This window comes from Halichoerus grypus, chromosome 2 (genome assembly GCF_964656455.1).
Source record: "Halichoerus grypus chromosome 2, mHalGry1.hap1.1, whole genome shotgun sequence".
Classification (NCBI taxonomy): Eukaryota; Metazoa; Chordata; class Mammalia; order Carnivora; family Phocidae; genus Halichoerus; species Halichoerus grypus.
In genome coordinates this window covers 27,627,541-27,640,219 of record NC_135713.1, presented here as the reverse complement: position 1 = coordinate 27,640,219, position 12,679 = coordinate 27,627,541, and the positions used below count along the sequence as shown (strand labels likewise).

At 39.0% G+C, this 12,679-nt stretch overlaps 1 protein-coding gene across 2 annotated transcripts in view; it reads right to left on the bottom strand.

Annotated features, from left to right (window-relative positions):
* Window positions 1-12,679, bottom strand: part of SPEF2 (sperm flagellar 2) — a 164,982-nt gene that overhangs the window by 125,704 nt on the left and 26,599 nt on the right. For both annotated transcript variants that reach the window (XM_078066629.1, XM_078066630.1), the window contains exons 6-7: window positions 9,563-9,749; window positions 6,313-6,501 (exon numbers count right to left, since the gene is read on the bottom strand). In XM_078066629.1, coding sequence (XP_077922755.1) covers window positions 6,313-6,501; window positions 9,563-9,749 — 376 coding nt within the window. The remainder of the gene's footprint in view (window positions 1-6,312; window positions 6,502-9,562; window positions 9,750-12,679) is intronic.

Sequence of the window (12,679 nt, the reverse complement as noted above, 5' to 3'; positions counted from 1 at the left end):
TTAAGTCAATGTAATTGTGCGAAGATTCACATGAAAATAATATCATTTCAATAGGCAAAAAAATTTCTAAGTAGAATGAAACATCCTTTTACACCAAGAAAAACTTAATCACGAAAGAGCCTTTCTCCTTATTGACTACTGAGTATGATGGCAAAGACGATAGTGGAAATATTCCACCTTTAGCTTATCTTATCAGCAAAATATAATACAGAGAACAGTGGTCTAACTGTGGAAAGCCCAATGTAGATTAATGATAAATTGGATCTTAAGTGTTTAAAAAGAAGCCTTGAGTTCATGGTTTGCAAACAGTCAGAGTCAGGGATCACAGAGAAACAGGCAAGTTTGTGCCAGACCCCAGCACTGCTGGCCCTTTCGAACCCAGCTTAGGAGCCTTAACCTGACATATCTGCTCCGCCCGGCCAGTGCCTCCCGTCTTTTCATGAGAGTTCTGGGATACTGACTGATACTTAGAAAATATTTTGGAAGATCCCTGATATTATTGGCTTGAGAATATCACACATGTGCCAACAAATGTTAAATGTATTTAGACGACAACAACAAAAAAAACATTCTGCTGTTATAGCCTTAATAAATTGGTAAAATTCACTCAGAGAGAACATTTATTTCTGCAGAAAGTAATGAAATACTTACAGTTTGTCATGACCCTCTGCTTGGTTTGCACTATTATTTTGTTTAGAGAAACTCTTTCTTCACACAAAGTGCAATGGTTAAACTCAGCATGACTAAATGCTGCTTTTCAAATAGCTATCCCAGCTCCTTGAGAAATTCTATCCTGTGCTAACATGCTCCAGAAACCAGACTTGCCTCCTGTAACTTAACCCGATGAGTATAAAATGGAGGTGAACTTGGGCCTTGGAGGAGCTGCCGTCAGTCAAGCCCCAGCCTGTATGCGGAAGTCAAGTCCTAGGCTCCTAGCCCGAGCCTCCCTTAGCCTCCATGTCCTCAGGGTGAAGTGGGGTATTAAAAAGACTTGGCATACACAGAACAACTCACCGAGCCATCCAATCAGGGCAAATATTTCTTATGATACTACTCACAGATGACTAAATGCCTGACAATGGACTGCTTTTGTCCACTGAACCAAATGGAAGGTTCATTTGTTTTTGTTATTGTTGTTTTATTTTGTTTGTTTTCTTTTTATTGGGAAAGAGGTTGGGCTGGGTGACCCCTGAGGTCAGTCCTGTACATTTGGCAAGTTCCGGAATCACACCACAATTTGTTATTGCTGTATTGTTCTGTGGGCCCAGTCTTCCTGGGGAAAGCATACCATTTCAGTGCAAAGCTTTATGGCGTGCTTCATCACCTGTGAAGAGGTCAGAGGAAGAGGAGTCTAAAAGAGCAGGAGTAGCCAGATGAGAATTTGTGGAGTGACAGTAAAATGGGGTGTGAAGTTGCTTGACTGCAGAGTGCCTGTAAAGCATGTGGAAATGTTTCGGGCGGGAAGGGACCCAAGCCTTACAGGGACCCGCGGAATGATCCCACAGGAAGGCAGCAGCTTTCACCTCGGTGCTGTCTCCCTCCCTCCCACCCTCTGTGCCTTTCTTCCTTCTTTACAGCTACTAGTCTTCTACCTTTACCCCACCCCGCCTCCCTGTGCTAAACCCACAATTTCCTGTCGCATTACAGCAAACTGGGTTGAAGCCCTAAAAAAAGAAAGAAGGAAAAGGAAAAAGGAAGTCTGTGGGAGGTAGTCAATCTCGGTGGTTATGAGCCCAGACTCTGGAGTCGGCTAGAGCTGGCTGTGCTCCTGCCTACACCACTCACAGGCTGTGTGAAGGTGAGCTTTCTAAGTCTTGTTTCCCTTATGTGTAAAATGTAGACAAGGATAGTGTTAACTTCCAAAGGCTGTTGCGAGAATTATATGTGCATGTGACAAACATAGCTCAATGCTGGACTCACAATAAATGCTCAAAAAATGTTAAATATTATTATAATTAAGTACTACTACTAATAATAGGCAGATTAGAAATTTGAAATCAGAAACACTTAATATAGAATAGATGCCCAATTACCTTAAAGGATGAGATAAGCAGATTTAATCTAAATACAAAACCAAAACAGACAAAAACTGATGATGGACAACACAAAGTTCTTTCTCTCTCTCTCTCTTTTTCTCTCTCCCTTCTCTCTCTCCCTTTCTGCACCATTCCTACCCCCGCTCCCCAGCCTTTCTTGAAATGTACCAGACATTGGCCTAAGCCCTGGGGAAACAGTAGTGAGCAGAAGCAAACATGATCCCTTTCCTCATAGAGCTTACATTCAGTGGGAGAGGCAGTGAAAAAGCCATACAATAAATGTATACCTGCACAGTATGATAGATGTCACAAGGAAGGACGATGGTGTATGGCCCATCACAGGAGGCTTGACCTAGATAAGAAGTGACCTGTGCAGAGAGTTCTGAAAGATGAGGATTAATTGGGGAAAGGCATGAGGGAAGAAGGGGATTAGCAGAAGAAATGACTTGTTCAAAGATCTGAGAGCAGAACAGGATGGCCAGAGTCTGGGAGACAGAGGGGAGCAAGGTATGAGCAGGGATCTCGTTGAAGAGAAGCCATGAGTGGGTTTTTGAGTATGAGGGCAATGGTCAAATCTGAGAGTCAAGAAGATTCCTCTGGCTGCACAATGGAGGATGATTTGGAGGAGATGATAATAGGGCAGGTAATTTGTATAAGTTATCTCTAATTTCCCCTTCCTTCATTTCTAACAGGTCTTTTTTAACTCCTGCTTCAGGGAGCTTCTTCAGGACAGAAAAGTAGAAACTGTTGGAAATCCCTCCTCACTTTAAAGGACTCTATCCAAAGGCAAATTAATCTAGGTCACTCTGAGGGAGAGGAGAGGAGGGGAGATTTTGAGAGCAAAGAGAAAGAGGAAGAGATGTGCGCCCACTCCCTGGCACTTCCTGGGGAGCAGCAGAGCCTCAGAAGGGAGCATGTGAGGGACCAGCAAAAGTTGGAACAGCCTCTGCGAAGACATGTGCCACTGGAGGCACTGTGTGGGCTGGGGTAACTGAGGTCTCAAAGGCAACAGGCTGGGCCTGGGCCTGATGACTGCAGGGTTTCCCTGATGACTTGGTCTGTGGCCTGGGGCGCCGTGCATCTGTGCCTCTCTGTGGGCAGAGGTGGATTGCTGGAGTTCGAGCTTAGGCTGATTTAAAGAATATAAAGAATGTTATGTTCTTGCATACCCCAACTGTGGTTGCTAATTCATAGCCACTCAAAATGGACGAAGGAGACCACTGTAGTAGTGGTAGTAGAGTAGTAGTAGAGACTGGGCTGGTGGTGTAGACATGGGGAAAAATGGACAAATTGAAGAGATGTTTAGTACATGAAATTGACAGGACTTAGTGATGTTTTGGATATGGAAGAAAGGGTGAAGTAGGGTTCAAGTGGATCCTGAAGTTTTGCACTTGCATAACCGAATAAATAGTGTCACCATTTATGGAAATACGGAAATTTGAAAAAGACCAGTTTAGTAAGAAGGGTCATAAATTTGGCTTTAACATGGTGAATTTGAGGTATCACTGAGATGTAGGAGTAGAGATGTCAGGAAAGCAGTTGAACATATGGGTCTCTACTGCAAAGGACAAGATATGCATGAGTCGTCTGTCTATTGCAGCAATTACATACCATGGTTGTGCATTAAGAGATTGTCTAAGGAAATAACATAGAGGAGCAAAGAAAGAGGCCTAGAATTAAGCTTTAAGGAACCCTGACATTAAATGTTTTGGTATTAGAGGAGAATGAGCCTACAAAGGAAAGCCAAGAAGGGGCAGCCAATGAAGTAGGAAGAAAACCAGGAGTGCTTCCACAGCAGAACTCAACAGAAAGGGACCATGTAATAGCAGATTAATAATTAATATTAATAATATGAGATATTATTAATAGCCTGTATCATTAACAGACTTTTTATTTTTTAATTTTTTTGAATATTTATTTATTTATTTGAGAGATAGAGCGTGAGAGCAGGGGTTGGGGCAGAGGAAGAGGGAGAGAATCCCAAGCAGACTCCCCACTGAGTGTGGAGCCCGATGCAGGGCTTTATCCCAGGACCCTGAGATCATGACCTGAGCCGAAATCGAGAGTCAGATGCTTAACCAACTGAGCCACCCAGGCACCCCATTAACAGACTTTTTAAATTTGTAATAGGTTTAAAAGTACTTCTAGAATTCTCCTCCTTCTCCCACCACAAATGATAACAAAAACTAAAAAACAGTAAAAAGTAATAAAAACAATTTAAAAAACTCTCTTCTTCACAAAAGTGAAGCAGTAGAATTATCTGCTGTGGGGAACAAAATCTGATTTGTTTATTTAGTGCATGAGACTAGGAAGAAAAGGTAACAGTGTTCCTTTGGCAACTTCAATTCAGTATTTATTTCTTTGGCTCCTACTCACACACCAGCCACTGCTGATGTAGGAGGTAATAAATTCAGTGTTTGCGGAGATAACGCGTGAAATCAAGCCACCTCACAGAGAGGGGGGCCAGGGAAGCAGATACCTCAGCTTTAAGGAAAGGCACTCATTGTGAGAGGATGGGATATAATTTTTTCAGATGCTACAGAACCTCACAGTTCTGTCTCTGAGGCTCTAGCAGGCCTGAATATTCCAGTCCTCTGAAGTCGGTTCAGGCCTAGTTAAAGAAAAAAGCAGGTAATGCTTCTCATCACAGTGAGCCCAGTCCTGCTATAAATGCTTTACTATTCTGTACTTCATTAACTGGGCTTGAAGCAAACATATTTTTCAACAGGCACTTAAAAGGTTAGCTAAACACATCATTTCTAATGTAAGCAAATGCTATTCAACCCATTCAAGTTCACTCTTGTCAAAAAAGAGGGATGAAACAATTATCCAGATAATTCAGCTCTTAAAGAGAACACTTGAGATCAGGGATCCTACAGCTCAAATTCATGGAGCCATGGAGGTATAGTTCTTCACCCCTACCCCTAACATTTCAGCTATGTCTATTCTACAAAAGGCAAAAGCACCATTTTCCTGACTTTCAAATGATATTTCTAAAAACTGCATATTTTTGGCAAAAGCTGTATTTATTTTCATGGAATATCACAGTGTAAACCACAAATCTGATAAATAAAGCATTCCCTTCCTATTTTCTACGTGGTTTTCTCTTTTATTCAGCTTAGCTTTGTGACTATTTTATGGCACTAAAGACAGGCTATATAAAATGCCACTCACATGAGTTTTGTATTTCTTCAATCAAATCTGGACCAACAGATTGAATAAATTTGAACTCTATCTTCAGTAGGAAATAGGCAAGAAGTAATCTACATAATCCATTGATAAAATAGATCTATTTTGATGATTAGAATTCATATATACATAAAGATAAGGAAAAATATTAATGTATTAAATAATCGAAAGATTAGATATTTTGACTTTCAGAGCCATAAAAGGACCTAGACACAATGATACCACAGTAGCCGAGAGCATACCTCTCATCCGGATCTTGGTGTCTGTGTACCATTCTCAAATACGATCAACAAGATCGTACACTGGATAAGTGGCCTATTTGGGTCTGGAGGAAGGAATAATACACTATGGGCCTGATAAAATCCTGTTTTATCAGAAAGCAAGGAATCATTTATTAAAGACTAATGGTATCTTATAAAAAGGAGGAAGCTTAAAAGTGCTCTCACTGCCTGAGAATGTTCACCTAAAATAACCAACACCAATACCATCCTAGTATACTTAGCAGATTTTAAAGGAAATTAAAGCTCTGTATACATCTAGAAAAATGGAGTAATCACACAAGGAACTGAAAATTAGATTATCATTAATCGTTTTGACAATAGCACTTTTACCTAAAGAAAATGGAATAATGTATTTAAGATATTCAAGGAAAGAAAATGTGAACTAGGGATTCTATATACAGCAAAACTGACAATCAGGTATAAAAGTTAAATCTATACTGTTATCAGTATACAATACACAATCTCCGATACAACATACGTGGAATATTGTTCCCTGAGCCCTTCTTGAGGAATCTACTGGAGAATGAGTTTCAGGCAACCAAAATTACCAGAGAGACATAGACATAAAGATGGGTGGTGAACATCAAATATTGGTGGAATCAAGACTAGAGGGGGAGAGTGTAATATGTAGAAGCTCTATGCGCTGCCAGTGTAGTTACACAAAAATAAAAATGGGAAGGTAAGAGAGAGATCATATAAAAATTAACTCTTTTTAAGTGACGGGCAACTAAATGCAGTTTTGTTTACCTTGACTTGGTAGAAAGGATCAAAAGTAACCTTAGATTTTTAAGGGAGCTATTGTTTACCGCTTCTCGATCAAGAGCATCCTGGAAATCTTTAAGTCGTCTTTCTTCATATTGTTTTTCTCGGAAAATTCTGTTCTGCCATAAAACTTCCTTTTCATGCCGAACATGCATCAGCTGCACAGCGATCCTGCGCTCCTGCTGGGACTGCCGCATCAGCCGATTAATCAACTGCTCCTCCCGATACGCCTCCTGAAAACACCATTGGAGGAGCCAATTATTTGTCAAGGCCATGTCCAAATTTCCCATTGGGTTAAGAAGCCTATGTATAAATAATGTGCACAAGGCAGAGTATTCCTCGGCATCTACTTCTGTCATTTGATTTAAATTTGAACATGGCAAAAATCAAGTTATAAAAATGAAGATTTCCAACAAAGGTTGTATCATTTTGGTATCTGGAAGCACTATGATCTTGCAAGTCACAATGATTTTAAATGAATTATTACTTTGTTTAAAATCCAATGAAAAATAAATTAGGTGACTGTTTTCAAGGTTTTGTAAACAAAGGATCTGATTCTCAATTTAAAAGCATGTTTTCAGAAATTTGAAATTCCTGAAATAAGTACTGGTTGTAATTACAAAAACAAATGCAGACTTTGGCTGAAGACGCAGATCTAGTTAGTTGCCAGTTTGGATATCTCACTACCTGTGTGAGAAAAAGCTGCAATCTGATGGAATGGGAAGACTGGAGCAGAGTCTAAGGGGTCATGACCTACTGTTTGTCTCAGAAAATCTGATTGGTTGTAATCTGAAAGAGAAACTAGATGCATTCTCCTGGCTCTCTTGTCTATTTTAAGAGAGTAGAAGGGGAGTCAGTATGTGAGCAGTGGAAAAAAGCATTAAATTGGGAATCAAAAGCCACTGCAGCTCCAGTCTTACCATTAACTGGCCGTATGGCCTTGGACAAGTAACTTGGATTTTCAGGGCCGACTGCTTGACAGGTGAAATGAGGGGTTTAGGTGGAAGATGATCTTCAAAGCCCCTTCAAGCTCTCATTCTGTCTAAACAGAGACATCATGTGGAAGGAGGAGGTAATTAAAGTTCTCAAGGGGGAAGACATAAAAGAATGCTTAAACATTGGAGTTGTCCATTTAACACTCAACAATCCAACTATTTAGGAAGAAAATCTAGCATTATTAATGATATTGTTTCAAATGATCTCTGCCACTATGAGATTATGGGGGAAATATCCTATATATTTCCAGAATCTGGAGGCAAATAATAATAACAACACTCTATAGTAAATTCCAAAACTTGAACCTGGGAATTATATAAAAATGTAGATTAAATAAAATTTCTCAACAGAAAATAAGTATGAATTTTTTAGTAACATATATAAGCACAGGCCTCACCCCAGAGCTGTGATTTGAGTTTGATTCAGTAGGTCTGAGGTGAGGTCCAATTATTTACATTATTGAAAATTTCCAGGTGATTCTGATGCTGCTGGTCCAGGAATCACACTGAGAACCACTAGAGTAAACCAATAAACAAATTGAGAGGACTAACAACTTCTCCATGTTGTTTTCATTAACCTTTTTGATAATGTCAATAGATGCGGAAAAAGCATCTGAAAAAATTCAGTATCCTTTCAAGATCAAAACTCTTAACAAATTAGGTAGGGAAGGAATGTAACTCAATATAATGAAGGCCATGTATGACAAGCCCAGAGATAACATCATAATCAATGGTATGATGCTAAAACCTATCAGCTTGCCAGCATTCCTTTAAGATCTGGAATAAGACCAAGATGCTTATTCTCACCGTTTCTTTTTAGCATAGCACCATTAACAAGAAAAAGAATAAAAGGCATCCAGACTAGAAAGGATGAAGTAAAATAGTCTCTGTTTGCATATGATATGATTTATATACAGAAAACTCTAAAGACTTCAACAACAGCAACATAAAAAATCTGTTCGAACTGAAAAACAATTTCAGTAAAGTTGCAGGATACAAAATCAATATACAAAAAATCACATATATAAAAATGTGTTCCTATATGCAATGAATAATCTGAAAAAAAATTGAGAAAACAATCCAGCATAATTGCATAATAGCATCAAAAATAATAAAATATTTAGGAATAAATTCAACTAAGGAGGTAAAAGATCTGTGAACTAAAACTATAAAACATTGATGAAAGGAATTGAAGAATACACAAATAGATGGAAAGATATCCCATGTTCATGGATTAGAAGAATTAATAATGCTAAAATGTCCATAATATCTAAAGTAATCCACAGATTTAATAAAATCACTATCAAATTTCCAATAGCATTTTTCACAGAAATAAAAAAAAAATACTAAAATTCATATGGAACAACAAAAAACTCCGAATAGCTAAAGCAATCTTGAGCAAGAGGAACAGAACTGTAGGCATTCTTAATTTCAAAATATACTACAAAGTCACAGTATTCAAAACAGTAGGGTAATGGCATAAAAACAGACATATAGACCAATGGAATAGAAAAGAGAGCCCAGAAATAAATCCATGCTTGTACAGTCGACTGATCTTCAACAAGAGTGCTAAGGCTACCTAATGGGGAGAGGACGATCTCTTCAACAAGTGGTGCTGGAAAAATTAGATGTCCACATGCAGAAGAATGAAAATGTACCCTTAACTCACACTGTATACAAAAATCAACTCAAAATGTATTAAAGACTTACACATAAGACCCAAAACTATAAAACTACTAGAAGAAAGTACAGGGGGAAAAAACTTCTTGACATTGGTCTAAGCAATGATTTTTTCTTTTTAATATGACCCCCACCGCACAGGCAACAAAAGCAAACATACACAAGTAAGATTGCATCTGACTAATAAGCTTCTACACAGTAAAGGAGACCATCAACAGAGTGAAGGGGCAACCTATAGAATGGGAGAAAATATTTGCAAATGTACATTTGGTTAATATCCAAAGTATGTCCTTTATGGTCAGTATTTTTTTTTTTTAATTGTGGGAAAATATACATGACGTAAAATTTACCATCTCAACCATTTTTAAGGGTACAATTCAATGGTATTAAGTACATTCACAATGTTGTATAACCATCATCAGATTTTAGATTATTTAGTAAATGTTTTATGTAGATTTATTTTTCTGAGTCTATTTGCTGTGATGATGCGGATGTGTTGTTGATATTGATTAAGAGTAACAGATAATAAATAAGGAAGATACATATATGTATGTATAAAAGACTAAATTTTGCAAACTGTCCAGCACTAAATTATTCAAGCAATATCTAAATATTTTACCTCTTGTGCTTCATGGGCTATTAACTGGTCCATTAACAGTCTCCGCCGTCTTTTCTCCCTTTGCTCTCGTGCAAAAGCATCCTCCTCAAGGCGCTTTTGGATTTTTTTAATATAGTCATCATCCGAATAAGTGTTTAACAAATCAGTAGTTGTCTGGCCGGCTGTATCTAAAGAAGTCTTGGAGGCACTAAGGATAATAGTTTTTATTTAGATTTTAAAAAAACAATGCAATCACATGCCACTACTTGTATCTATGAAGACCTCGGGAAAAGGCTCCCTTGAATGCCCTGTTAATTTATTAATACAAGCATTAAAGCAAATATTAGAACTTCGTTGTGACATCCATAGCTTATCATTAGATTCCATTTGTCGCATTTCTAGACTCTACTTTGGGAGGTCATTAGCTTAGCCTTCTTTCTAAGCCTATTGCCTACTTGTTCTTTCACTTCTCATGATCTGGATTTCTCTCCCTCTTCTGCCTGCTGTCTCTAGGCCTCTTGCCTCCCGTGTTTTGAGTCAAGAGTAAACACATTAGTGATAACCAAAGTGTCAGGGAAGGCATACCTCTAGTCCTAACGTCAGGACACTGAGAGTACTTCCATCCATTACAACCCTCCTCTCCCCCATGCAAATGCAAGCTGCGTTATGAACTCCCAGTAACCTTCTGAATGCTTAGACCAGTGGCCCAGCTCGTACTGGAAGGGTGGCAGCTGAAAAATGACTTGCTCGTCATGCCACACCGGCAAACACAAGACTGACCTAGCCTCTTGCCCAAGTCCTGGAAACCCAAGAAGACCTAGTTCGGTGCCTGTCCTACCTCATGTCCAAAATTAAAGGATCAGGAAGAGCCTGGTGGTGTTACCAACAGAAAGCAAATACACTCAATTTAGTGGGACAATGGTGGCTCAGTACAAGAATTTATAGGTTCATTCAAAAGTTATCTTTAGGGGGCACCTGGGTGGCTCAGTCGTCAAGCGTCTGTCTGCCTTCGGCTCAGGTCATGATCCCAGGGTCCTGGGATCGAGCCCCGCATTGGGCTCCTGCTCGGCAGGAAGCCTGCTTCTCCCTCTCCCACTCCCCCTGCTTGTGTTCCCTCTCTTGCTGTGTCTCTCTCTGTCAAATAAATAAATAAAATCTTTTTAAAAAAAAGTTATCTTTAGAAGTAAAAGATACATTTTTATGTATATAAGGATCAAATAATCAATTCTCATCTGCATACCTCCTTACAAAATAAACAGAATACAATAGTACAATGGTACAAGATGTATCTTGTTACCTGCCAATAAATGTTTTAATATTATAAATATTTTTTTCATGTTGTAAGTTATTAATGTATTCAGTTTAAAATACAACTTACTATCTTATTCAAAAGCCAAGAACACATTAATATGGTATGTAGGAACTAAATTGTCACCAATTCCTATACAGAGCGAAGTATTCTTATAAAGCACAGTTAATTCATGTTTAATGAAGTAACAATTGCATGTCTATAATATAGATCATATTGTGTTATAGTTCATTTTTTGTGCATTTGCTACTCCCAGATGAACTCTGAGCTCATAAGAAAAGTATCCTATTATACTCCTCTCTGTCCTGGTGCCTCATACTCCTGACATGTAGCTGATGTCTGCTCAACTTCAAATGATATGCTAAGAAGTACGATACAGAGTAATTCTTAAAAAAAAAAAATCACACCCTGAAATTCTGTTTATTTTATCAACCAGGGCTCAACCTTCAGTTGTATTCTGTCATTAAAGAGTCTTTGAGCAGAAATTGTGTAGCTACCAAAGCCTCAGTAAGCTAAAATACAGAATTTAACCCTATTTATTAGTACAATTAAGTACTTATGAAAATTAGGTGGCATAACTTCTTAGATCATCCTTTAAAATTTGTATTATGTTTTTACTCAAACATTTTTTAAAGATCTTATTTATTTATTTGTCAGAAAGAGAGCGAGCACAAGCAGGGGGGAGAGGCAGGCAGCAGCAGAGGGAGAAGCAGGCTCCCTGCTGAGCAGGGAGCCCGATGCAGCACTCGATCCCAGGACCCTGGGATCATGACCTGAGCTGAAGGCAAGCACTTAACCAACTGAGCCACCCAGGCGTCCCTCAACTGTGTTGTTTAAAAGAATTTGCTTTGGATTGTACGTGGCTTAATATACTTAACATGTTGCTTCTCCTTTATCAATCATTCTGTCCCCCACCCATCCATCTGCTGTCTCATTCCAATTAAGGGCTCAAGAAAGCTACACGATATTTACCTGAATAAATATTCGTTTTCCTAGATGTGGGTTTCTTGAGGGCAATAATTATGTTTTCTCTATATCTGCTTGTCAGGCCTCCACAGAGTTAGTAATTGGGTATGTATGAATTACTAGTAATTGGAAGCTTGGCCAAATTTGTGTATAAAGAGCAATGGCTAGGAAGAGTCTAAAGTAAATCTATGGATTCGAGTGTCACATTAGAGCAGGGAACAACCTCAGCTAAAAAAAAAAAGTAGCAGATAGCATTTATTATTTGTGTTAGAAAATAAAGACAGTGTACACATGGGGGGAAAGCAGCCATGGGAGCACCTGCATTGCTCTCCCCGAGACAATGTTTCATTCTTCCACAAAAGAAAGAAGTTGGGACTTGGAGGTGACGTCCCTGAGGAACCGTTTCTGGAGCAGGCTGTGAAAGCGGCAGCTGCAGAAATTGCTCCTTGTGGTCAACTTACGAGATTTTAGTGCTTTCTGGAATCAAATAGTGTGAAGTTTTTGAAAGAGCCCAGAAGATGCTTGATTCTAAGCTAAAAATTCAGAATGCACTAATGCAGTGATTAATAAAGGGACTTAACAAAGGCCATACTGTACCATAACTTTTGTTTTCCTTAGAAGTTTGCTCCAGACCTGTGCTTCCCAACATCCTTTATTTGGGACCACCAGAGAAAATGCCTTTTGTGCAGCATACTGAGAGGGATTTGGAGTCCCAGATGAAGCTTCACAGTCACCGGTGACTGGTCCAGGGAGTCTGGCTGCCCCAGGCCCTATCCTGCTGTTCTGAGAATCGAAATGAGGATGTCTCTATTTCATGGCCCCCCAGTGCTAAGTCTCTGGTAAGACCAAGTGGAGGCTTCTGC